General features: G+C 40.8%; 1 protein-coding gene across 2 annotated transcripts; it reads left to right on the top strand.

Annotated features, from left to right (window-relative positions):
* On the top strand, positions 1-26,006 carry ORC1 (origin recognition complex subunit 1; the record flags this gene model as incomplete). 2 transcript variants are annotated; one of them, XM_079697622.1, is made up of 16 exons in its annotated part: positions 1-92; positions 742-869; positions 2,425-2,603; positions 3,770-4,092; positions 10,194-10,553; positions 11,453-11,554; positions 12,157-12,337; positions 14,598-14,695; positions 15,267-15,368; positions 15,791-15,962; positions 16,718-16,825; positions 17,100-17,249; positions 17,935-18,054; positions 21,915-22,084; positions 22,628-22,715; positions 25,770-26,006. In XM_079697622.1, 16 exons carry the CDS (start codon positions 1-3, stop codon positions 25,962-25,964), a joined length of 2,568 nt encoding a protein of 855 aa, XP_079553748.1. In that variant the 3' UTR covers positions 25,965-26,006. The 2 variants fall into 2 exon arrangements, with proteins under 2 accessions (XP_079553748.1, XP_079553747.1); XM_079697621.1 differs by having other exon boundaries at positions 12,157-12,352.
* Positions 26,007-27,602: the final 1,596 nt, after the last annotated feature.

Here is a 27,602-nt window from a genome sequence, read left to right as displayed (position 1 = left end):
ATGGCCTACTGTCCTACAAGGCTGAGGACCAGACAAACTTATTCATGGGTTGGCAAGCCATTGGATCGAAAACTGCGCTACCAAACCTACAAGTGAGTGATAGAGTCCTTTGGTGGACTGGAACTAATAGCTTCTTCAAGCTGAGCTGTTAATAACTTGTATCCAGGGTGTTCTAGGTACTATAGGTTGAGGATTGAGGGACAGTGAATATGAATTGATTGTAAGGGGGTGTGGGTTTGTTTGATGGAAGAAGATGTTAGCATAAATATAGCAGCTAGTGATACAGGAAGATATTATGTCAGGTTAATAAAATTTGATATGTATGATAACGTCATATCTATTTAAAATAGGTTCTGTATAACTCTGCATGATAACAGGGTAGGATGGATGTTGTTACTACATCCTCTTAGCCCAAGACATCTCTGAACAATCTGATGTTGTTACTGGGCAGCTTTCATGTCTTAGGAAGCCTTTGTTGTTCTTTGTCAATAACTGAGAGAAGTTAGGGTTCATCCTAAGGCCTCTGGATTAATCATCCATGCTAAAACAGTTCATTCAATTCATGTTATCTACTCTTGCGTGTGACTTTACTGGTAAATTGGTTTCTAGTAGGATTGGTCAGAAGAGAGAAACTATTCAGGGGGTTTTCTAGTTACAGAGCACGTTCCTCTGTGCCCAGGGGTCTGAAGAGCTTGGCCCACCCTAAGAGATTTCCTAACATGTTTCTCTGTTATTTCCTAGAGAAATGAGTGTGAAAATAGAAGGTTGTTTGCCTGAGATTGACCTCCAAGTTGGACAGTTTGTGTTGATTGAAGGGGATAATGATGAAAATCCATATGTTGCTAAATTGGTTGAGTTGTTTGAAGACGGTGAGTTTGGGGCTGGAATGAAAAGTATTCCTTGTCACTGATGATTGGGAGGTGCTCTGTGGTGGGAACAGGGGTGGTTACTGATTCTTCTGTTCATAGCAGTATATAGGGTGTGCCTATGGGGTCACTTAAGCACCAGCTGTGCCCTCTTTCACCTAGTGAATGTCTTTACTCACTAGGGCAATATTGGGTAAAAATGGGAATGGAGGGCTCAAGAATTTAGCTTTTGCATTATTTTTAGGAGGGGGTAAGAATGGCCATGAAGGCAGGATTGTTGGAGTGGAGAGAAAGGATGAATTTAGGAAGAAGGGGGAAGGGAAATAATAGGTGATTTGTACTCTAGTAGAGACGTGTCCTTTAATTTTGTCATGAGGAAGTTAGTAATTTTGCAAATGCAAAGTTACTTTTACTAGGGAGGCAGTAAGTTGGATTGGGTAGGTGTATCAGTTGATTGACGTTCAGTCAGAAAAACAGAAACACTTTAGGTGTTTTATTTACCCAGAGGGACTTGTGTATCAAGTGTTGAAAAGGCTGGAGAAGCAAACAGTGGTGTTTCCCAGAGATCAGTAAGTGCAGAAAGCCACTACTGCCCTTAAGGCTAGAGGAGCAAAAGGGAAGGTAGTGTGAACTGGTGCCTGCAAGGCCACACTCACAGCCGCAGCTGATTTTCTTAGCTGTTAACCCTCTGCAGACCAGAGAAGAGCACAGAAAAGTGGGAATGGAGCAGAACTCCGAAAGGAAGATGAAAAAGGATAGCAATTTAAGCTATACAAAACGGCTTCTTTCAAAAGCTAGGAGAGGAGTATGTGGAAGTTAGTCCTAGTCCTGTGGCAGTTTGTATGCCTAAAAGAAGGAACTGATAGAGTGGATGAAGGTATTTTACATTATAGAGATAGGGAGGGTATTCAACAAGTATGGAGGAAAACTTCATCAAACTAACATCCACTAGGGGGAGCACATCAGCAGGATAGGCTTTTGTATTTGAGGTTTGGGCCTTTGTGTATAGATTTTAGAACCATGTATTGTGCTACATTGGATGGCTTCAGTCTTTCTCTGAAGAGAGCTAAGGAAGAGAAGAGGCAGTGATGATGGTGGCACTAATGAGTATATGTCCTTTCACTTGGAGCTAACACTGGTATGGAGTGATGTTAATGGTATATTATGATGATAAAGCTGAAGATTGCAAGCGTATGTTTGCCAGAAGTCATCTCAGTGGCTGATCCTCTGTGTCTTGCTAGGAGTTTTGTTTTGATTTGCAAAATTTGTTCAGTAACTGTGATTAGAATTGCTCCTCTCAAACGCCTTTTACAATTTATGTGATGACCGATAGCACCATTTGGACGTGGAGCAAAGTGAGAAGAACGTGGGTGCTGGGTGGAGTCAGATTGCCGCTGGTTGGTCCTGTGACCTTTGACAAATGATTTAAGGGCCCTGAAATGTGATCACTTCACCGGTAAAAGGGAGACAGCCATAGTACCTACCTTGTAGGATTACTGTGAGGATTAAGATAATGTTTATTATCTTTAACCTTACCTTTTCCATCTATCCCTCCTAGATTCTGAACCTTATTCCAAGAAACGTGCTCGAGTACAATGGTTTATCCGATTCTGTGACGTCCCTGTCTGTAAACGGCATTTGCTGGGCCGGAAGCCTGATGCACGAGAGATATTCTGGTATGATTACCCTGCCTGTAACAGCAACATTAATGCCGAGACCATCATTGGCCACGTGCAGGTAGGTGATGCCTTGATCCTCAGTTCTATCTTGAAGCTTATTTCTGGCTGATTCCTAAACTGCATGATCTCCAGGATATTATTGGCTCTCATTTACCTCATGGAAACGCATTTTTCCTGTTTGTCACCTTCTCTGCTTGCCTGCCTACTCCCTTTCAACACAAATATTTACTGAGAGCACTTACCATGTGTTAGGAGCCTCCTGGAGGAAGTGACATTAGGTTGTGACCTGAGGGTTGAGCAGGAATTAGCAGATGTATCTCAGTGGGAAATTATATTTAGCTGTGATTGTGGCAGGCATAAAGCACTTTGAGGCTGAACACGCTTGCTTAAATGAGGACTTCACCTTGAGTGAATCAGTACAAAGAGTGTAATTGCTCCAGGCAAATGTGTGTTATGAGATTTTATGATAAATCAGGTTTAAAGAGTTGTAGGCTGAACTGAGACACTGGTTTGGAGACTAGGATATGGGTTATTTCTCAAGCTACTCCAGGCCCCCAAAATGGGATTAGATCCGGATGTGAAGTGTGGTCACATGGTGATTAGGTGGTTGGTAGGGCAGGGAGACCATGGCTTGGCATGGTCTATGGGCCCAGCATATCATGGGCCACAGAATAATTTATCTCTGAGTTAAATGAGTGAAGAAGTGAAAGGCAGATGTAGAAGTTGAAGCAGCAAGATGGGTGTATTTGGAAAGGTAGGGGGCATGTTTAGGCAGGAGCACAGTGGTGGGAATGAGCAGGACTGTGACAAGCCAAGCTTGACTAGTAGTGGAAAGCCATTTTGAAGAGCACTGAGCACTCAGGAGGTAAAGTGGGGTCAGATTTTTAGAAGGCAGTGAAAATCAGTTTAAGTAATCTGATCTTGCGGAGTGGGTAGCCATTGTAGACTATTGAGCAGGGGGGCATGCTTAGAGAAGTTTTTATGGGAAACCTTGGCACGGGTGAATAGAATGGACTAGAAAAGAAAACAACATGAGGTATGGATATCAGCAAGGAGGGCTCTGTGGAAATATGCTATGCCATGTCCGTGCCTCTTTTGTTTAGAAAAGTAATTGTTCCAGGTAAGAATGCAGACTTAAATGCTCTTTAATCATAGCTCTCATAGAGCCTTCGTTGACTCTTTGGGTCCTCATTTCTTTCTATCATCTATGTTTCCTAAATTCAGGTAGTAGCTTTAGCCCCAGATGAAGTGATACCTGTGGATCTGAAAAATGAGAAGACATTCTTTGTTAAACTATCTTGGAATGAGAAAAAATTCAAACCACTACCTCCAGAACTATTTGCACAGTTGGATAAGCTACAAGAAGGCAACCCTAGGTGCCAGAAGTCCATGGAAGCCAAAACTAAAAGTACAGAAAGCCCTTCTTGGACCACAGCAGAACATGTGGTCAAAAGGATTGAATCAAGGCACTCCACCTCCAAATCTCGCCAAACTCCTTCCCATCCTGTCACCCCAAGGGCAAGGAAGAGGCTGGAGCTCAGCAGTAAGTGTAAAATGGGTCACAGTGGGCAATACTGAGGCTAAAGGAAAATGATAACATATTAATTCATGCTACAGTATTGAGTTAGTGCAGCAGTGAGCCAAGTACTAATTGGATGTCTCTTGAAATATATATCACATAAGATTTACCATTTTAATCATTTTTAAGTGTACAGTTTAGTGGCATTAAGTACATTCACATTGTTGTATAACCATCCCCATCATCTTCCGAAACAATCTCTCCAACCATTAAGCAATAACTTCCCATTCCCTCATGCCCCATCCTCTGGTAACCACCATTCTACTTTTTGTCTCTGAATTTGACTTCTCCAGATACCTCATATAAGTGGAATCATACAGTATTTATTCTTTTCTGACTGGTTTAATAAAGTTAGTATAACGTCCTCAAGGTTCATCATGTTGTAGCATGTGTCAAATTTTCCTTTTTTAAAAAAATTGAGATATAATTGACATCTAGCATTATAACATATTAGTTTCATGTATACAACATAATGATTTGATATTTGTATATATTGTGAGATGATTACCACAGTAAGTTTAACTGACATCCATCACCATACGTGCAGCTACTATGGAAAACAGTATGGAGGTTCTTTAAAAAGCTAAAAATAGAGTTGCCATATGATCCAGCAATCCCACTCCTGGGTGTATATCTGGAGAAAACTCTAATTTGAAAAGATACATGCACTCCAGTGTTCATAGCAGCACTATTTACAATAGCCAAGACATGGAAGCAACCTAAATGTCCATTGACAGATGAATGGATAAAGATGTGATATATTTGTATATATATGTATACAAAAGAATACTACTGAGCCATAAAAAAGAATGAAATAATGCCATTTGCAACAACATTGATGGACCTAGAAATCATCATACTAAGTGAAGTAAGTCAGAGAAAGACAACTACCATATAACATCACTTATATGTGGAATCTAAAATATGACACAAATGAAATTATTTACAAAACAGAAATAGATTCACAGACATAGAAAACAAACTTATGGTTACCAGTGGGGAAAGGGGGTGGGGGAAGGGTAAATTAGGAGTTTGAGATGAGCAGATACAAACTACTATATATAAAATAGATAAACAACGAGGTTCTATTGGGCAGCACAGGGAACTATATTCAACATCCTGTGATAAACCATAATGGAAAAGAACATATATATATAGAACTGAATCACTTTGCTATGTACCAGAAACTAACACAACAATGTAAATCAACTATACTTCAATTAAAAAAAAAAGAAACATCTGTCATGATACATAGTTACAGTTTTTTGTCTTGTGATGCGAGCTTTTAAGATTTACTCTCTTAGCAACTTTCAAACATGCAGCACAGTATTAATTGTAGTCACCATGCTGTACATTACATCCCCATGACTTATTTATTTTATAACTGGAACTTTGTACCTTTTGGCTACCTTAACGCATTTTGCCCAATTCCTCAACCACTGCCTCTGACAACCACCAATCTGTTCTCTGTATCTATGAGCTTGGTTTTCATTTTTGTTTTTTAATTTAGATTCCATATATAAGTGAAATCCTATGGTATTTGTCTTTCTCTGTGTGATTTATTTTACTTAGCATAATGCCCTCAAGGTCTATCTGTCTCACAAATAACAGGATTTCCTTCCTTTTTACGGCTGAGTAATATTCCATTGTATATACATACCACAGTTTCTTTTATTTTTTTTAAAGTTTATGTAAGATTGGCTTCATTTATTTCCTTTTTTAAAAAATATTTATTTATTTATTTGGCTCCGTGGGTCTTAGCTGCAACACATGGTATCTTCCTTGCAGCATGTGGGATCTTTAGTTGCAGCATGAGGGATCTTTAGTTGTGGCATGCTAACTCTTAGTTGTGACATGAGAGATCTAGTTCCCTGACCAGGGATTGAACCCGGGCCCCCTGCATTGGGAGCGTGGAGTCTTAGCCACTGGACCACCAGGGAAGTCCCACATACAATATTTTCTTTATCCATTCATCCATTGATGCACACTTAGGTTGTTTCCATATCTTGGCTATTGGAAATAATGCTACAGTGAACATGGGGGTGCATTTGTCTTTTCAAGTTAGTGTTTTTGTTTACTTCAGATAAGTACGCAAAAGTGGAATTGCTGGATCATATGGTAGTTTTTTGTTTGTTTTAAATAAATTTATTTATTTATTTTTGGCTGCATTGGTTCTTCGTTGCTGCGTGCAGGCTTTCTCTTGTTGCGGTGAGTGGGGGTTACTCTTCGTTGTGGTGCACGGGCTTCTCATTGCGGTGGCTTCTCTTGTTGCGGAACACAGGCTCTAGGCGTGCGGGCTTCAGTAGTTGCAGCACACAGGCCCTAGAGCATGCTGGCTTCATTAGTTGTGGTGCACGGGCTTAGTTGTTCCACGGCATGTGGAATCTTCCCGGACCAGGGCTCAAACCTGTGTCCCCTGCATTGGCAGGTGGATTCTTAACCACTGCGCCACCAGGGAAGTCCCTCATATGGTAGTTTTATTTTTAGCTTTTTGAGGATCCTCCATACTGTTTTCCATAGTGGCTGCACCAATTTACATTCCCACCAACAGTGCATAAGTGTTCCCTTTTCTCTATATCCTCGCCAACACTTGTTACTTGTTTTCTTTTTGATGATAGCCATTCTGACAGGTGTGAGGTGATACTTCATCTTGATTTGCGTTTCTCTGATGATTAGTGATGTTGAGCACCTTTTCATATACCTATTGGCCATCTGTATAGCTTCACTTGGAATAATGTCTATTCGGGTCCTCTGTCCATTTTTTAATCTCATTGTTTGTTTTCCTGCTATTGTATGAGGTCTTGATATACTTTGGATATTAACCCTTTTCAGATATTTGATTTGCAAATATTTTCTCCCATTCAGTAGGTTGCCTTTTCATTTTGTTGGTGGTTTCCTTGATGTCCAGAAGCTTTTTAGTTTGGTGTAGTCCCACTTGTTTGTTTTTACTTTTGTTGCCTTTGTTTTTGGTGTCAGATCCAAAAAATCATGTCAAGGAGCTTATTACCACCTATGTTTTCATCTAAGAGTTGTATGGTTTCAAGCCTTACATTCAAGTCTTTAATCCATTTTGAATTAATTTTTGTGTATGATGTAAGATAGTAGTCCAGTTTCATTCTTCTGCATGTTTCAATTCTTCTGTCCAATTTTTCCAGCATCATTTAATGAAGAGTCTGTCCTTTCCTTATTGTATGTTCTTGGCTCCTTTGTTGTAAATTAATTGGTCATATATGTGTGAGTTTGTTTCTGGGCTTTCTATTTTGTTCCATCGATCTGTGTGTGCCAAAACCATACTGTTTGGATTACGGTAGCTTTGTAATATAGTTTCAAATCAGGGATTGTGATGCCTCCAGGTTTGTTTTTCTTTCTCAAGATTGCTTTGGCTATTTGGGGTAAAATTTCCTTTCTGTTTAATTTTTTGAGGAACCACCATACTCTTCCATAGCAGCTGCATCATTTTACATTCTTATCGGTAACACACAAGAGTTCCATTTCCCCACATCGTCACCAACTATTTAGATCTTGTTATTATTATGTTTTATATTGTTATTTTCTGTGGTTTTGATTGTAGCTATGCTAATGGGTGTGAGGTAGTATGTCATTGTTACATTTCCCTAATGATTAGTGATGTTAAGCCCTGTAATTAGCTAATTCAAGAGCTTAGCTACTAAGGTGACATAGCTTTTAGATCCTTAGTGGAAGAGCTAAGAAATACATGTATATATATATTTGTTATAATATAGGATTAAAACTCTTAAATTCATACTCATACTTCTAATCTATACCATGGGGTTCTTTCCATCCTTCCCACATTCCATAATTCCAATTCAAAATTGATTTGCAGTTCTTTATGCCTTTAGAATATATTCCACTGAGGGAGTAACGTTACTTTGATTAAAATTTTTTCTTCCACCAATGGTTACTTTATTGGTGATATACAGTTAGGTTCTTTCATTTCTGTTTAATTTTAGGGCTTTTCCCATCTTTGATTGATTTTCAAAACATTTAAAACATTAGCATAGTTAAAGAGTCAAAACTATTTAAGACAAGTGTACTCAGATAAGCCCCATTCCTTTCTTTACCCTTGCTCCCTGTTTCTACCACATCTTTTGTAGGTAATCAATTTTATTAGTTTCTGGTTTATTTTTCCTTTGGTTTTTGCAAAAATAAACAGATAAATCAAAACACACATAGACATATATATACACAGTCATATACAAACATGCATATAATTTTTATTTTATTATAGTTTTATTTCCCATTCTTTCTTACCCAGTAGGGTATTATACTGGATGTATTCTTTTCCATCTTAACTTTTTTCAGTAATAATATATCTGAAAGCTACTCCATGGCTGTTCTGAGAGCTCATCCTCATCCTATTATGTGTCCTTAATTTTTCTGTTTATGTGCCAAGTTCATTGAGTATAAGTTATTTGCATTCTTGATAGCTCCTTAGTAGGAGCTATCAAGAATACAAATGTTTAGGAGCTGAATATAAACATATAAAACATTTTGGAAATGCAGAAGACTACTAGAGAAATAATTTGTAATACCACCATTTAAAAATAATTGAGTGTTTTTTTCACTGTTGATTTTGTAGGACATTGAAAGTTAGGGTAAAAAATTTAAACTTGACACAGTTACATAATTAGATGAGGCAGATATGATGAAAATATTTTGGATTGTTTTTGACAGAAAGATGGGGAAATGAGGCATGAGGGGACCAGGACATTGGGACATTTTTACATTAGTCTAGACATGAGTTACCCTCATATTTACCACACAGGTACTAGATGACTCCTTACCTTGTCTGAAGCTATTCCACACACACCCTGTGCTATGACTAAAGTGAACTCCTGCCCAGTGCTTTCCTGCCTCGTTGCCTTAGCTCACATCAATCTCATTTATTCTCTTCACTTATTCCCCTCCTTCCCCTTTCAACTCTGTTGAAATTTTGCCTTTCTTTCAAGGTCTGTCTCAAAAGCCGTGTTTATTAGCACGGCTAATAAACCGTGCTAGGTGCTTTAGGACAATTTTTAAACTTCATACTATAGACGTTTATGTGTATCATCTGCCCTGTTAGTTTTGGCTGCGTTGGGTCTTCGTTGCTGCATGCGGGCTTTCTCTAGTTGCAGCGAGCGGGGGCTACTCTTCATTGTGGTGCACGGGCTTCTCATTGCAGTGGTTTCTCTTGTCGCGGAGCATGGGCTCTGGGCACGTGGGCTTCAGTAGTTGCAGCTCGCAGGCTCAGTAGTTGCGGCATGCGGGCCCTAGAGCATGTGGGCTTCAGTAGTTATGGTGTGCAGGCTCAGTAGTTGTGGCTTGCAAACTCTAGAGAGCAGGCTCAGTAGTTGTGGTGCACGGGCTTAGTTGCTCTGCAGCATGTGGGATCTCCCCAGACCAGGGATCGAACCCGTGTCCCCTGCATTGGCAGGCAGATTCTCAACCACTAAGCCACCAGGGAAGTCCCACATATCTTTTAATAGCTCAATTGCTATCTATGAATGAATGTCCAGGTTCTTGGTGCCTTTGGTTATGGTGAGAGAGGAGCAGATCCAAAAGTGGCTCTGTGTATTCTTAGAACCCAGTTGGTTACCCCCCACCCCCACCCCCAGGGACCCATCTTCTCTCTGTTGGTAGATATAATCTGGGTTAAGAAAAATCTAGGACTTGGTATTACTCAACAGAGCCATTGGTATAAATTTTTTCAGATGCTGTTGAATGGGGCCTGAGGATGTGCAGCATCACCCTGGCTGAGAACCACTCTTCTGGTAGATTACTTCACAGAAAACCTGACCTGAACGTTTATCTATAAAAGCTGATTTAACTGTTGACGTATGGTTCTAGCTAGCAAAATTACTCGTAGAATTTAAGAGAGAGACTAAAAATAATAAGAGCTACCTGGCGCAGGAAAAGAAAGCATAGAATAATTCAAAATATGGATAACTCATGTCTTTGTATCACTCAGTGAATGAGTTTATCTATAAAGAGATTAGGGGTGTATATAGTGCTAGTTATAAAATTCACACATTGTCTATGGTGATTTCTCTTGAACTTAGGTTTCCCTAGGACATATAACACCAGGATTTCCCAGCAGACTCCATGGGCCTCATTGGAGTCTTCTGGAAGAATGAAACGGAAAGTGGCCTTCTCTGAGACCACCTCACCTTCAAAGAGGTCTCAGCCTGATGGTCCTCAGAACTCATCTCCAGCTCTGAAAACCCCAGAGAAAGCTGGAGAGATTCAGCAGTGTTGGGCCAAGGATGACAAGAAGACTTCACCTGATGGTTGCATGATCCTGAGAACTCGAGTCCCAGCTTCGAAAACGACAGAGACTAGTGAAAAAACAACACTTACTCCTATCAGGAGGGGACAGAAATCCTTGGTGGTGCCTTTTGTGATTCTGAAACCAGAAAACATCAAGAAGAGGTAACTGGGGATGCTCCCCTGCCTCCAACAGAGCAAATCCAGATCCTTCACATGATGTGAAAAGTGTGGGTCACAGCCGATAAATCTGCCTGTGTCACAGAATCACCAGCTTTTCCAAAATACAGATTTCTGAGCCTTTCCCTAGATGTAGGAAATTAACCTCCAAGTGTTGGGCCCAGAAATCTGCATTTTGAGATGCTCTTTGGTTGATTCTGATATACCCATCTGTCCTTTGGGGATCACGGCTCCAGAAGATAATTTCCCAAACCTGAACTGCTTCACAGTCCTGGATTTCATTACTTGCTGTGGCTCTTTGCCACATTTTAACAGTGATTTTCTTAAGTTTTTTTTTTTTTTTCTTTTAAACTGGAAGCCATTTTCAAATACATACAGTACAAGAAGATAATGCATGTAGAAAAAACTCTACAGTTTGACATTGGGCAATGTTTATAAATCATGGGCTGCACAGGGAATGTGACAAGCCTGAAATTGCAATGTTTCCTGGTCAGAAACTGCAGCACCTGGCTTACCTAGTTTGCTTGATAAATGCTTTGTATTGAAAATATAGCTGCATTTCTGCTAACCTTGAGTGGACAGTAAATTCATTGATATGTCAGAAATTAAAAAAGGATAAGAAACTCGGCCTAGGATTAGTATGTTCTGATCTCTAGTTGGAGAGGTGATGAGTCTGATTTAAATGATAAGCTTTTGGCAAACTTTAATCTCTGGGTTTGAGTCAAACTTCAATTACAAACTTTTTAGCACAGTGTGATTAGCTCCTTCCAAAGTAGCTGCAGAAAGAATAGGAGCCAGTCAGGCCACCTGACTATCTTCTAGTCCTGCCGCTGATCCCTGGTGCCCAAAACTGCTTTCCATAACCTTGCTGTGGTATCTTGCAGGGAGGCCAAAGAACCAGTTCAGGATGAAGCTACCTCTACTCCCCATCGTATCCGCAGAAAGAGCTCTCTCTTGACTTTGAATCGGATTAGGCAGCAGCTTAGGTAAGACTGCTGCTTGGCAGGCATAAAAACATCCTGCCATTTGTGAAATCTATAATCCTATTTCTTAAATTCTCTTTTTATTTGTTGTTTGCTAATCCACTGAAATTCTCATTTACCTAGTATGTCTGGAATTATGTTAATTTCACATAAACATCATAGTTTGAAAGAGGCAAGAAACACTGCCCTGGCCTTAGGTGGCTCCCAGGGCCCCATAATCATCACACCCAGCAAGACTGTTAGTGCGGTGCCTAAGAGCATGAACTTTGATTCTGATAGACTTGGATTTGAACCTGGGCTTTGTCATTTACTATCTGTGTAACCTTGGGAAGGTTACTTAACCTTTCTAAGCCTTGGATTCCTCATCTATAAAATGGGAGTAATAATAAACAAGTCACAAAGTTTTGCAGGGTTTAATGAGATAATATAAATAAAGCCCTTAATAGAGCTTCCCAGTAGCAAGAGCCCAAGAAGAGGAGCACATCTGATATTGCTCGGTTGCAGGAGACACTCTGCAATACCTCGAATCCACACTGATCTGTTAGGAGCTTCTTATGTAGACTTCAAACATTGAATATCAGAAAATAATGTGTCCTACCATTCAGGTTTTTAGGTAATAGTAAAAGTGACCAAAAAGAGGAAGAGTTTCTGCCGGGAGCCGAGATTTCAGACTCTGACAGTGAGGAGGAAGAGGCTTCCACACCCCCTCTTCCAAGGAGAACACCCAGCAATGTGTCCAGGAACCTACGCTCTTCCATGAAGTCATCCTTACAGACCCCCTCCAAGACACCAAAGAAAACCGTAAGGTTCTTTTAGGTTTATTTCTCGTAATTTAGAAATTGTGGTGACTGACGTCACACAACTAATAATAGCTGGGTTTTGAGCATAGGTCTGTCATATTCAAAGCTATGCCACTTGGAGTATTCATGGAGGAAAGGTTCTTTTTCTTTTTTTTTAATTTAATTTTTATTTTATATTGGGGTATAGTTGATTTACAATGTTGTGTTTCAGGTGTACAGCAAAGTGGTTCAGTTATATATATATACATATATCCATTCTTTCTCAGATTCTTTTTCCATATAGGTTATTACAGAGTATTGAGTAGAGTTCCCTGTGTATTCATGGAGGAAAAGTTCTACGTGAACCGTAGGACTGAAAATGAACCCAGTAGACAGTGATAAAATTTGAGTCCAAGTTCCTTTTAAGATACGGAACCGGATGGCCAAGAGCCAAACTGCCTGAGGGAAGGACAAGAACTGTAAGAACGGACTCCTCGTCTTTGCATTTCCCTTGAAAGCTGGCAGAGGGCTTTGTGCGTAGTCAGTGCTTAGTGGGTATTGAATCCAAGGCTGCTGAGCCGTGTCATTGGTTTTCTTGTGCCACTCAATGCACTTGAGGAATAGGGAGCACTATTAGGTGTTGGTAATGAATTGTGTAACAGAAACATGGGAGAGGTAAATGGATGTCTCTCTGCTTTCTGTGGAACTTTAGCAGAGCATTGAAAGCTATTAAGAAAAGAGGGTCTTACTGTGTTCAAACATGTTTGAGAAATGTTTGGATTAAACAAAGTTAAATTGGTTTCATTATCACATGATTTCTCAAGGCCATTAACTTATTAATGTTATTGTGAGGGCATTAGTATAGTAGGAGACATTTTTCATGGAGCATCTTGTTGTTTAGAACAATTTAGAAATGCCTAATTAGGGGCCTTTTAAAGCTGATCTCCATTTTCCCATATCAAGAAAAATGTGATTGGGCTTGGGTTGAAGTCAAAGAAAAGACCTTTAGGGAAGGAAATCCAATAGATCACCTTTGGACGAGGCAGTCTTGTAGAATAGCTCACCCGAATGATCTGGTTTGATTGCATCTCCTGGGTCCCACCCAGACGAAGGGATTTAGGGGCGGGGGGGGTGGGGGGCTCTTTAGCATAATAAAAAAGTCAGAAGTCCACCTTTTTTTTAAAAAAAAAAAAACCTTCTCAGCAAGGTTTGTTATTATTTTCCTGTTTTCTCCAGAGTTAATAGATGTTAAGCTGTTAACAGGGTCTAAATGCTGTTCTGCGTTTGGGAAGAGGTGTAGAGACTATCACTTTATAGCTTGGCTACAAGCAGAGGGTGGGTAGGTGAAATGCCCCCACAAAAGGGAGTGCTTTGTGGAAACACCATGAATACTACTGGGTAGCAGGCCTGCTCTAATGAGCCAGCAGCAAGGAAAAAAAGAGAATGGTGAAATCGGTCTGTGGGCCTAAACTGAATGACCCTATGGTTTGAAGTGGAAAAATCTGGGGAGGTTTCTTCAAGTACTGTGTAGTGGATCGTGGAAGTTCTGAGCTAAAGATTGACCATATTTTCAAAGAAGTCTAGAGGAAGATCTTTTTTATTTATATTTTTTAAAGATGCTTTTTTGTTTTAATCAGTGAATGCAACTCGTGGGGGTGGAATAGAGGAGGATCTTATGAATCAAACCCAGTTTATGCCTGCTACTGTACCCTATTTGGGCAGAGTATTTAGGATTTTTTAATAATTTGCCTTTCTTTGAAGATAGTATTTTACTTTGAAAAGTATTTAATCCATACTTTTATTCATTCTTTCCTCAGACTGACATTGTTTTCAAATCTTAATACTATATGTAAATTAGAAATAAGAAATTGTGTTTGGACTATGAACAAAATGTATGTGTAATATGAGGAGAGAAAGGGAGAATCTTGGTAATTTATACAGGAAGGAACTAAGAGGAATTCACGACCTCTCTTCTTTTTATCAGCTCATCATGAATCAGATTTGCTGATGCATCCTGGATGGAGTTTTGCTTTGCTTTTTCCTTCTGAAATATGTTCTGTCTCTCTCTTTGTTTTGGAGTATAGGTGATTTACAGTGTTGTGTTAGTTTCAGGTGTACAGCAAAGTGATTCAGTTATACATATACATATATCCATTCTTTTTCAGATTCTTTTACCATATAGGTTATTACAGAATATTGAGTAGGGTTCCCTTTGCTCTACAGTAGGTCCTTGTTGATTATCTAAATGTTCTCTCTTTTGAATACAGCTCGAGCCCAGAACACCACGTCATGCCACTCCTCGGATCCGCAGCCGAAACCTGGCTGCCCAGGAGCCCGCCAATGTGCTGGAGGAGGCTCGGCTGAGGTGACGCCGCTCGGGGGCCCCTGCTTTCACTCACATGAACTGGGAGTGCTTTGTAGTCATTGGTGTACATAATAAAGGTAGAGAGTAAGATGAACGTGTGTGTCTAGAAAGAAGAAACCTCAAGCAGTGTCTGGGTGAGCTACTGTGGACAGGCTCTGGGAGGAGTCTGTAGTCCACTGCCACCACTTTCTCAGGGTTGGAAGGTGATGAGTCAGGACACTGCTTCTCAGTTGCGGTACCCTTTAGAACTGCGTGGGGACTTTTTCAAAATACATAAGCCTAGATCCTGCCAGAAATCAGCTGAATCAGAATCTCTTGTGGGATGAGGTCCACCCATGTGATTTGGGGATCCTTCCCAGGTGATATGTACTCTTAGTTAGAAGCACTGAGTTGGGTGATTTGTCTGGGTGGAAAAGGGCCAAATGAAGAAGTTTAAGAATGAAGGCATTCCCTTGGATGTGAGATTAAGGTTTCAAATAGAAACTATAGATAAATCTTTTCCATTTATTATTGAGTAGATAGTAAAATGCTTCTAAAGTCCTCCTTTTCCCTCATTTACCACCAACTTTAGGCTGCATGTTTCTGCTGTACCTGAGTCTCTTCCCTGTCGGGAACAGGAATTCCAGGACATGTACAACTTTGTGGAAAGCAAACTCCTTGACCACACTGGAGGGTGAGTCATGTTGAGGAAGCAGGATGCTCAGGGCAGAAGGCCCTGCTAGCGTACCACCTCAGGTGCTGTAGTTCACCCAAGTGGTCTTTCCCTGGTGTCAGAACAGGCAAGGCCATTGCTGAAGCCTAAGCTTCTGAAGCAGTTTTTGTTGTCAAAGTAATTCTGTAGAATTCTGTCTTACAGAGAAAATGACACTGGCCTTTTTTGGGTGGGCACTTTGCATACAGCCTTGCTTATAGAATGAATGGTTCTATATAAACAGGTCCTGCTCTGATCAGCTTCCAAGGATGGTCCTTACTGCTCCCACCTCCACATTTCAGGGGCCCCTGTCCTTCCTTCAGCACACATTCTCATACTCATAACTGATGATAGTATAAGGCAGCTGCACAGACCTAGCCTGGGGTCTTCTCTTCTTGCCCCAGGTGCATGTACATCTCCGGGGTCCCTGGGACAGGGAAGACTGCCACTGTACACGAGGTGATACGCTGCCTGCAGCAGGCATCCCAAGCAAATGATGTTCCTCCCTTTCAATACATTGAGGTCAATGGCATGAAGCTGACAGAGCCCCACCAAGTCTATGTGCAAATCTTGCAGGTGAGCAAAGCTGTTTTTGGGCTTCTTGTTTTGGGCTTTTTGTTTTGGTTTTTTTGGTTTGTCTTTTGGTTTTTGGGTTTTTTTGGCCACACGGCTTGCAGGATCCTAGTTCCCCGACCAGGGATCAAACCCAGACCCTCGGCAGTGAAAGCACGGAGTCCCAGCCACTGGACTGCCAGGGATTCCCCTGTTTGGGCTTTTTGGAAAATACAGTTTCTGGGTGGCACATGAAAAGGGAAAGGTTTACTTAATTTTGTGCATATTACATGTTTACAACTTGCCAAGCATTGTCCTTTGTGTAGAGGTAGCAAGGGCAAAGAAGGCAGAATTCCTACCCTCAAGGACCTTGAAGTCTAGGAGCTGGATAGGAATTTCTGGAAGCTAGTACTTACCAACATGGCGAAAACCATTTGTACACAGCAGGCGTTGTGGCAAACAGAGGTAGGCCGAAGTTTGCATCTCACTTTTTCATTCATTAGCCGTTATCTTGGAACAAGTAACGTCCAGCTATAGAGTCATACACTAATGATTTTGGAGGGGCTTCTGGGGCCAGCCTGTGGCTCATTTGCATTTCAGACACTATTGTCTCTCTGTTGCCTTCTCTTCTCCTTCCAGTGGAAGGCAGAGGGTAGGATACTGAAGTCCTCAGGCTGAATAGCTTCCTCTATATGCGGATTTAACTTTAAGCCCAGGGGAGTAAAGTCCTTACGGTTCACCACACATTCCCCCACCCACCCTGCCCTACCGCATTGCAGAAGCTGACGGGTCACAAGGCAACAGCTCACCACGCGGCAGAACTGCTGGCTAAGCGATTCTGCACTCGACGGTCCTCTCGGGAAACCACTGTGCTGCTTGTGGATGAGGTAAGGAGGTTCCCACGGAAGGACTGGAGAAGAAGTGGCGTGGCACTTGATTGCAATGTTCCGGAAGCAAATACTGGGTGGGGGGAAAGTCCTGGTTCCCTTCTTCCTTCACTTTGGCCCATTCTCTGATGGTGAGAGGCATGTGTCCATTGATGTCCTTGCTGGTGGTGTGACCTGAGAGCACATGAAGCTAAAGCAGTGGTAACAGGCTTCACACCGGGGCCCCGGCTCCGTCTCTGTGGTTGACCCTGCGTCTCTTTCCATTTCCTGGTAGCTTGACCTTCTGTGGACTCAGAAACAAGACATAATGTACAATCTCTTTGACTGGCCCACTCACAAGGAGGCCCGGCTTGTGGTCCTGACCATTGCCAACACCATGGATCTGCCAGAGCGCATCATGATGAAGCGGGTGTCCAGCCGACTGGTAGGGCCATTCTCAAGCTGTTCTTACAGAACCATAAGCTGGGCCAAGGATTTCTCCAAAAATGAATACATAGGAATCTAAAATGAATAGGAAAAGTAAGAAATGTGATTTCTGAAATTCTTATAATTACTAAGTTAGAATTAAACATGTCACCATTGCATGGCTTTCTGCAAACATATCTTCTTGGTGTTCTGCTACCTCCGCACTCTTAAACTGCACAGAGCCCTAAAGGTTTAATTATTTTAAAAAATACTTAAGTGCTTACCCTTGTCAGGCAGTGTTAGATGCACGGAGTATGGCTGTGAACGGGGCAGACACGGTCTCTGCCCTTGTGGACCTTGTGGTTCAACGGGGAGCCAAGCTGGTGCATGTTGTAGAGGCGAAGATCGTCCCACCCACTCTAATGAGAGCACCTCTGCTCAGATCTACTTGTAAATGATTCCAGTAGAAAAGAAGATTCTTTTAAGCTAAATGAAAAAACAGTTGAGAGCTACTGCCCTAAAGGATCCCACAGGCCATTGTCAGTAACAAAAGGAGCTGAAAGCAGTGGTAGTCCTGGGATGAAATGTGTAAATTGTTACATGGGACTTGGAAATCAGGTTTGGGGACTTGCAGGTGGCTTTCCACCAGGACTATCGGAGTGGGAAATCCATGAACTTGTTCCTCTGTCATCTTGACTCCCCAGGGTCTAACCAGGATGTCCTTCCAGCCCTATACTCACAGCCAACTGCAACAGATCCTGGTGTCCCGACTCAAACATTTAAAGGCCTTTGAGGACGATGCCATCCAGTTGGTAGCCAGGAAGGTAAGTCGCCTTTGGGGAGCTCCTAGTCACACCGACAGTTTTTGCTGAGTACCTGCCCATGTGAGGCCCTATGCTGGGTGCTCTGGAGATGAAGAAAATATTAGGAAGTCCTGTAAAAACAAATATCAAAACATAGAAACAAAATTCTGAAAAATTCCTTAACCTTCTTATTGTATAACTAATTAGAAGGCTCTGAGTATGGTGGGCTTATATACAAGTGAAGATTAATTTATTCAGGGAGCTTTGTATAATCAAAAGGGCAACATAGTGAGTGAGGTAGACAAACCTGGTTTGAATTCTGGCTCTAATACTTTAATAAGCATGTGGAAGGTTACAGAAAAGTTACTTAAAAACTTCCTGGGCTTCAGTTTTCTTCTCTGAAAAATGGGAATAATAATAGTTACCTCATAGGGTCATTGTGAGAATTAAATGAGACCATGTCTGTAATGTACCTAGCAGGGTGCATGTTCCATGGTAGGTATGAAGTGTGGGATGCCTACCCCCTCCAGGCTTACTGGGAGAATGCCAATTGAGATTCCACTAAGGCTTCTCCGAGGCTGCTGAGGAACAACTCAGGTTAAATGTCCACCTTGAGCTGAATGAAAGACACCACATATCCACAGTATTTCAGCACTTAAAAGAGTTACAAACGTATTTCTAGTTTCTTACTGGAAACGATGTGAACTCTGAATGCCTATAGCAGCAACACACATCTGTAACCTGTTCAAAGCTGGGTACTATATTAAGTATTGGGGTCAGAGGTGAGCGAGATATGGTGTTTATCTTCAAACTTTGCTTTCTAGGAGAGAGATCCTCAAAATTAACTATCTAACCCTTCTGTTGGTAGAGTTTTCCACCTCTGCAATCATGCAATTTCTAAAAGTTCTTTTTTTTCCTCTGAGTGGCCCTTTTATATACCATCCTACTTATTTGAGGTTGTTTTCACCCTTTTCCTCTAAGATGCTTTGTCTGTTGGTTTTGGTCTATCCTGCATTGTTAGACTTTCCTCAGCTGCCTTTGTGGTCCACTGAGGTCTAAGGGTGGAGATTACAGAGCTGATTGGGAGCTCTGAGTATATAAGTGGGGCTTGTTCATTGAGAGCTTTGCTGAGGGCCAATTTCTGATTGGGCCAATTTCAGTATCTTTAGTTTATTCCCATATTTTCTGGGATAGTCAGATTTCAAAGAGTAGGCTTCCCCTGTCCTGCCTGCAGGGCAGTGTTCTAGGATCAGGGGAGGTGGGCTGGAGTCAGGGAGGGTGGAGGTCTTCAAATTCAGCATGCAAATAGTAACCATCTATATTTAGTAAGGGACATCCCCTCCTCTGCAGCAATACCTAGTGTTACTGGTCCAGAGACCTTTTTGTTTATCCTTGCTTGAGAGTAAATTTCTGGTCTCCTGCCATGGTACATAAGAGGGATAATCTCCGGGGCAAAGAGCTTTATGGAAACAGTACAAATTACCAAGGCACAAAATTTTCTCACAGAGCCCTAAACCCTCTCTCCGTGGCCCTGATGTTCACCAACAGCATGAAATGGGGGAGAGGTCTAGGGCAAGGGTGAGCAAACTTTCTGTGAAGGGCCAGTAGTAAATGTTTTAGGCTTTCTGGGCCATAATGGTCTGTTTCCACTATTCAGCTCTGCCTTTGCATTGTGAAAGCAGCCATGTATTATATAATATGTAAACAAATGCACATAGCTGTGTTACAATAAAACTTTATTTACAAAAACATGTGGTAGGCCATAGTTTGCCGACTCCTGATCTAGGGCATCCGTTTCTTAACTTTCAACCAGTCCTCTTAATTTTAGCCAAACTTCCCCTTTACCTCCAGTTCCAGTATCACTAACTCCTGAGCATTTTGAAGATTTTTAGTGTAATTTAGGTTTGTTCTTGGATTCCTCACTGCGGGCTTAGGAATGGGCTTTCTCAGTCTGCTAGGTTAACCAGTACCCTGCCACTTCTTTCCAATGTTCAGAATTATATTGTTTACTGCTCTCCAGTTGCTTCCTTTTCTCATTTAGGGTTCTTGGTCTTTAAATAAGGTTTCAGAAGACTTCAAATTTGGCTGCTGTTTTTACCCAAAACTCTTGCCTGTAATTTCAAACCTCTCTTTTTATTTCTTAACATATAAACATACCTATATTGTTTATCTTATGATATCTGAAGTCTTTGTAGGTTAACTTCTGTTGATTGCTGATTCACGTGTCTATATGGCCTTGTTTCCTTGTTTTTTGTGTCTTGATTTTTTTTTTTTTAACTGTATGCTCATGTTTCTTAAGAGCTTTATCTGAGAGTTGATTGAGGCCTGGGTTGAAGTTTAATTCATTTAGTTTGTTTGTGCTTCTGTCAGTTGTTGAGGGGCACTACCAACTGGGACCATTTTTTTTTTTTTTTTTTTGCGGTATGTGGGCCTCTCACTGTTGTGGCTTCTCCCGTTGCAGAGCACAGGCTCCGGACGCACAGGCCCAGCGGCCACGGCTCACGGGCCCAGCCGCTCTGCGGCATGTGGGACCTTCCCAGACCAGGGCACGAACCCGTTTCTCCTGCATCGGCAGGTGGACTCTCAACCACTGTGCCACCAGGGAAGCCCTGGGACTATTTTTAAATAAAATTCTCTACTTGAGGTTTTTAGGAGACAACATCAGTTTGGGCTACAAATCCATGTGAGGGCTTGTGGTTGCAAAGACTCAGTGAGTTTTTGTCACCCTACACCCACCTAATGCCAAGGTCACAACAGGCCATTTTTCTTGCCATCCCTTCTGCATGATAAGTCTTTCACTCACCCTCATACTGGGGCTGTAGTGGAGGTCGGGTCCCAAGTTTATGCAAGGTCTTTTCTTAGATTCCATGTTGGGTGGCCCCAGCTTTTTCTTTTGTCTCCCTCACCCCAGCAGCAGTCAAAAAGAGTGCTTACGGTCGCCAAGGTTCACAGGTACCCTCAGAGTGGGAAGTGCTTTGGGTGTTTTCTAGCCTCCCAGGGTCACCTGTCCACTTTGACTCTAGGCCTCTGAGCAGCCCTTGAGTCCCTGCTATTAACCACTGTATGGTGCTGCTTCACACAGAGGAAAGGAGGAGTGACAGGGCGGAAACATCCCCAGGACATCCTCACCAGCTGAATATGGGAGATTAGAAGGAGGGAATAATATATGCTGGTGCTCATGTTTCCGTCTTGGGTTACTGGAAAAGTGATTTTTGTTTTGAATGTCTTATATTTGAATTCTGAAAACAGAAATAGACACAAAACATTAAAAAACTCCTATAATCCTATCTGTCATACTGAGTGAAGTAAGTCAGAAAGAGAAAAACAAATATTGTATATTAACGCATATATGTGGAACCTAGAAAAATGGTACAGATGAACCTATTTGCAGGGCAGGAATAGAGATGCAGATGTACAGAGTGGACATGTGGACACAGGGGAGGGGTGGGGTGGGGAGGATGGTGTGACTTTATCTCCAAAATAGGCTCCACCTCAGCCTCTTGGCTTTTTCTCTTCATGCAAGGAACAAGACCCTTGTGTCTCCAGATGGTTCAGTAATGATCTTGGGCCAAAGTTCTCTTCTTTTAGATTTCTTCATTTTTCTAATATTAAATAAAGTTGAGAATTTCTGTCTCTTCCATTCTGGAATTATCTGTAAGGCCAAGACAAAGGTGTGGACTTGGGGAAAAGTCCCAGACGCAGTATAATAATTTATATCTGAGCGCCCACCAGGTTCCCAGCCAGGGCTAAGTACTTAATTTCATGCTTAAGTCCATTCCCAGCCCTGCCCTTCCTTTTTAGCTGAACACAGAATCAGTTGGTTTTTCTCCTGGGTTGAGATGGCAAGGGGATCTCAAGGAATAAAATGTTCCCTCTTGTAGGTAGCAGCCCTCTCTGGAGATGCACGACGCTGCCTGGACATTTGTAGGCGTGCCACAGAGATTTGTGAGTTCTCCTGCCAGAAGCCCGACTCCCCTGGCCTGGTCACTACAGCCCACTTACTGGAAGCAGTAGAGGAGATGTTTTCATCGTCATACATCACTGCCATCAAGTAAGACGCTTCTGCTTCCTGACCCTGAACCTCCCTTGGAAGACCACTGTAGAGGGCCATGGAAGCATGCTTCCCTTTCAAAGCTTTTACTCATATAACCTGCATTTACTGACCGTGCTGTCCTTTTTCTTAAGGCACATAGTCTAGTCAAAGAGACAGAAATGTAATCCTAGTATAATAGGAGAATAATTACCATGTATTGAGTTACACTATAGGTGTTTATGAAGTAAAGTGCTGTGGAAACAAGAAGGAAGTAGCTACTTCTCTCACATTGAATGATATACTCAACCATGAAATGGGGCTGCTGGTACATGTCCAGATATAGTTGCTGTGTTCCCTTACTTCCAAAGTGTTATTTTTCATATCATTTTGAGACTTTGAGGGGAAGGGAAATACTTGCCAAATCATATAGGAATATAGGAGGAAATAGTCCCAAATTATTTCCTCTCTCTTCTCTAAAGACACAGAGAAGTTTTATTTGGCTTTCCTTGGGTTGGCGGTACAGCCACTTAGGAGAATTCACATCTCCTCATTTACTTTAAGGAATTCCTCCGTTCTGGAACAGAGCTTCCTGAGAGCCATCCTTGCAGAGTTCCGTCGATCAGGACTGGAGGAAGCAACATTTCAACAGGTGACTGATCTACTTTTTAAAAAATCCTATTTTAGTTTGGTGCCTTTAAAATATAATATGTGGGAATTTTAACCACTGTGTAATAGTCTTCTCTATTTTGTGCCAACCTGATTGTGCTAAAGAATATCAAACCAGCGCCTATTTTTTTTTTTTTTTTTTTTTTTTGCTGTACGCGGGCCTCTCACTGTTGTGGCCTCTCCCGTTGTGGAGCACAGGCTCCGGACGCGCAGGCTCAGCGGCCATGGCTCACGGGCCCAGCCGCTCCACGGCATGTGGGATCTTCCCAGACCGGGGCACGAACCCGTGTCCCCTGCATCGGCAGGCGGACTCTCAACCACTGCGCCACCAGGGAAGCCCCAGCGCCTATTTTTATGTGATATTTAATTGAGTTGCATGAGAAGAGACCTTTAGCAAATGGTTTCTGCATATTAGATTAAGGCTTTACTATGTGCCAGATACTTTTCTGGGAGTGGGAGATTCAAAGATGAGCAAGACAAAAGTTGCTGCCCTGATACAGCTTATGGTGTAGTGTGGGGCAAAGCTTTCAGAACAAGCCTTGTTTAAAAACAAATCACAACCATCACCCTGATACCAAATCCAGACAAAGATGTCACAAAGAAAGAAAACTACAGGCCAATATCACTGATGAACATAGATGTAAAAATCCTCAACAAACTACTAGCAAACAGAATCCAAAAGCACGTTAAAAGTATCATATACCCTGATCAAGTGGGGTTTATCCCAGGAATGCAAGGATTCTTCAATATATGCAAATCAATCAATGTAATAAACCACATTAACAAATTGAAGGAGAAAAAACATATGATCATCTCAATAGATGCAGAAAAAGCTTTTGACAAAATTCAACACCCATTTATGATAGAAACCCTCCAGAAAGTAGGCATAGAGGGAACTTACCTGAACATAATAAAGGCCATATATGACAAACCCACAGCCAACATCATTCTCAATGGTGAAAAACTGAAATCATTTCCACTAAGATCAGGAAAAAGACAAGGTTGCCCACTCTCACCACTGTTATTCAACATAGTTTTGGAAGTTTTAGCCACCACAATCAGAGAAGAAAAAGAAATAAAAGGAATCCAAATCAGAAAAGAAGTAAAGCTGTCACTGTTTGCAGATGACATGATACTATACATAGAGAATCCTAAAGATGCTACCAGAAAACTACTGGAGTTAATCAATGAATTTGGTAAAGTAGCAGGATACAAAATTAATGCACAGAAATCTCTTGCATTCCTATACACTAATGATGAAAAATCTGAAAGAGAAATTAAGGAAACACTCCCATTTACCATTGCAATAAAAAGAATAAAATACCTAGGAATAAACCTACCTTAGGAAACAAAAGACCTGTATGCAGAAAACTATAAGACACTGATGAAAGAAATTAAAGATGATATGAACAGATGGAGAGATATACCATGTTCTTGGATTGGAAGAATCAACATTGTGAAAATGACTATACTACCCAAAGCAATGTACAGGTTCAGTGCAATCCCTATCAAACTACCAATGGCATTTTTAACAGAACTAGGACAAAAAATTTCATAATCTGTATGGAAATACAAAAGACCCCGAATAGCCAAACCAATCTTGAAAAAGAAAAACGGAGCTGGAGGAATCAGGCTCCTGGACTTCAGACTATACTACAAGGCTACAGTAATCAGGACAGTATGGTACTGGCATAAAAACAGAAATATAGATCAGTGGAAAGGATAGAAAGCCTAGAGATAAACCCACACACTTACGGTCACCTTATTTTTGATAAAGGAGGCAAGAATATACGATGGAGAAAAGACAGCCTCTTTAATAAGTGGTGCTGGTAAAACTGGGCAGCTACGTGTAAAAGAATGAAATTAGAACACTCCCTAACACCATATACAAAAATAAACTCAAAATGGATTAGAGACCTAAATGTAAGGCCAGACACTATAAAACTCTTAGAGGAAAACATAGGCATAACACTCTATGACATAAATCACAGCAAGATCCTTTTTGACCCACCTCCTAGAGAAATGGAAATAAAACCAAAAATAAACAAATAGGACCTAATGAAACTTAAAAGCTTTTGCACAGCAAAGGAAACCATAAACAAGACGAAAAGACAGCCCTCAGAATGGGAGAAAATATTTGCATGTGAAGCACCTGACAAAGGATTAATCTCCAAAATTTACAAGCAGCTCATGCAGCTCAATATCACAAAAATAAACAACCCAATCCAAAAATGGGCAGAAGACCTAAATAGATATTTCTCCAAAGAAGATATACAGATTGCCAACAAACACATGAAAGAATGCTCAACATCACTAATCATTAGAGAAATGCAAATCAAAACTACAGTGAGGTATCACCTCACACCAGTCAGAATGGCCATCATCCAAAAATCTAGAAACAGTAAATGCTGGAGAGGGTATGGAGAAAAGGGAACACTCTTGCACTGTTGGTGGGAATGTAAATGGATACAGCTACTATGGAGAACAGTATGGAGGTTCCTTAAAAAGCTAAAAATAGAACTACCGTACGACCCAGCAATCCCACTACTGGGCATATACCCTGAGAAAACCATAATTCAAAAAGAGTCATGTACCACAATGTTCACTGCAGCTGCATTTACAATATCCAGGACATGGAAGCAACCTAAGTGTCCATTGACAGATGAATGGATAAAGAAGATGTGGCACATATATACAATGCAATATTACTCAGTCATATAAAGAAACGAAATTGAGTTATTTGTAGTGAGGTGGATGGACCTAGAGTCTGTCATACAGAGTGAAGTAAGTCAGAAAGACAAAAACATACCGTATGCTAACACATATTTATGGAATCTAAAAAAAAAAAAAAAAGGACAGGAATAAATACGCAGACGTAGAGAATGGACTTGAGGACATGGGGAGGGGAAGGGTAAGCTGGGGTACTGAGTATCCTGGAAAAGGAGTGTCTCATTTTCCCAAAAGAAGAAATAATGATTGGATACAGACCCAGGACTACCTTCTGGCAGCTGACCTCAGGTTTGTTTTTTGTTTCTAGGTATACATTCAACACATGGCACTGTGCAGGATGGAGGGTCTCCCGTACCCCACCATGTCAGAGACCATGGCAGTGTGCTCTCACCTAGGCTCCTGCCGCCTCCTCCTTGTGGAACCCAGCAGGAATGACCTGCTCCTTCGTGTGCGGCTCAACGTCAGCCAGGATGACATTCTGTATGCGCTGAAAGAAGAGTGAAGGGCTTCACAAGGAAAAACTGTGATCTGTTGTTTTTTTAAAGAGCCCTATTTCCATTTCCTAAGCACATGGAATCATTGTAGCAAAGTATACTGAACAGCAATGGCTGTCATGTATTTTGCAATTTTCCATTAAATCATTTGCTTTTTCTGGAGTGTTTGGGAAGTTTTATAGTCATTACAAACATCAAATTATAAAACGAAACCATCCTTCCTACACTAGGCCCTCTCTCTGGGGTTTATTTCTGTTAGTAGCCCTGACATTTATTTAATGGTAACATACCATGTATATAAATATATGCACACAATCACAGTATCTATATAAAATAGTTCCAGGAGAGTAAGTAAGAAATTACTTATATTGGTTGCCTCTGGGAAAGAACTGGGTGGCTACCTTCAGGGTTAGAGGAAGACATTCACTGTATGTCATTATGTATCTCTTAACTTTTGAACAATGTGAGTGTAATATACTTAGCACATAAAAAAGAACTGCTGGAAATAACATCAGTAATAAATAATCCCTAGTAACAAATAGCTAGAAAATGGAATTTTTTAAAAGATACCATTTATCATAAAAACAAATCTTTAAATAAAAAATACTTAGATAGCACAGAAAATATAAGGTACCTAGGAATAAATCTAATAAATGTAATTACTCTCTAAATAGAAATCAATTCCAATTAAAATCTTGGTAGGGTTTTTTTGTATAACTTTGCAAGTTAATTCTGATAAACCAACAATAGAACAAACTGACATCTAAAACCTCATGTCAGCTACTGAGAAAATACATCATCCATGTCGTAGTCCTGCCAGAAAGGTTTGACCTGAATCTACTGATGAGAAAAATTATCAGGTAAATCAAAATTGAGGGAAAAATATTCACAAAGCAATGATTCCTCTTCAAAAATATTCATATCACAAAAGAAGAAAAAAATGGAAAAACTATTCTAAACTAAAGGAGACTAGAGAAATGAGAGCTAAATAGCTAAGTAGACTGTAAGAACCTTGATTGGGTCATGGATTTAGAGATACAAACAGTTATAAGCATTATTATGGACTATATTCATATTAGGTAATAGGATTATGTAAATGTTAAATTTTGTGGGTGTGATAAATTATTGTGGTTGTGTAGGAGAATGTCCTTGTTCTTAGGAGAATCATGATAAGACGAGTGAAATATAACATCTGCAACGAATTAAATAGCTCAAAAAATACATAGATACATACATTTATAACTGCTCGTAATGGACTAAGGATCAGTATCAGAATATTTTAAAGCATTATACAATAAGAAAAAGGAAAATGGGTAAATAAGGCATCCACAGAATAAGAAATATAACCAACAAAATGGAAACATAGTAAAAGAGGCCTGCAAATCAAAACACTTTCACATCTATTAAAAAAAAATCTTTCCATGGTGATATGGAACAATTGGAAACCAAATGCCCCACTGATGTAAGTGTAAACTAGAACAACTGCATTGGAGATAATTTGGAAATATTTAGTCTATAAAATCCTATGAGTCCCCAATTTCACTCCTAGGAATATGCCCTAGAGAAACACACATAAACACCAGGAATTATATACAAGAACATTCATAGCACTGTAATGGCAAGCCATTGGAAAAGTGAATTATTTT

This window comes from Hyperoodon ampullatus, assembly GCF_949752795.1.
Source record: "Hyperoodon ampullatus genome assembly, chromosome: 2".
Lineage (NCBI taxonomy): Eukaryota > Metazoa > Chordata > Mammalia > Artiodactyla > Ziphiidae > Hyperoodon > Hyperoodon ampullatus.
Note: the sequence above shows the minus strand (reverse complement) of the source record. Positions and strands in the feature narration are given on the sequence as shown.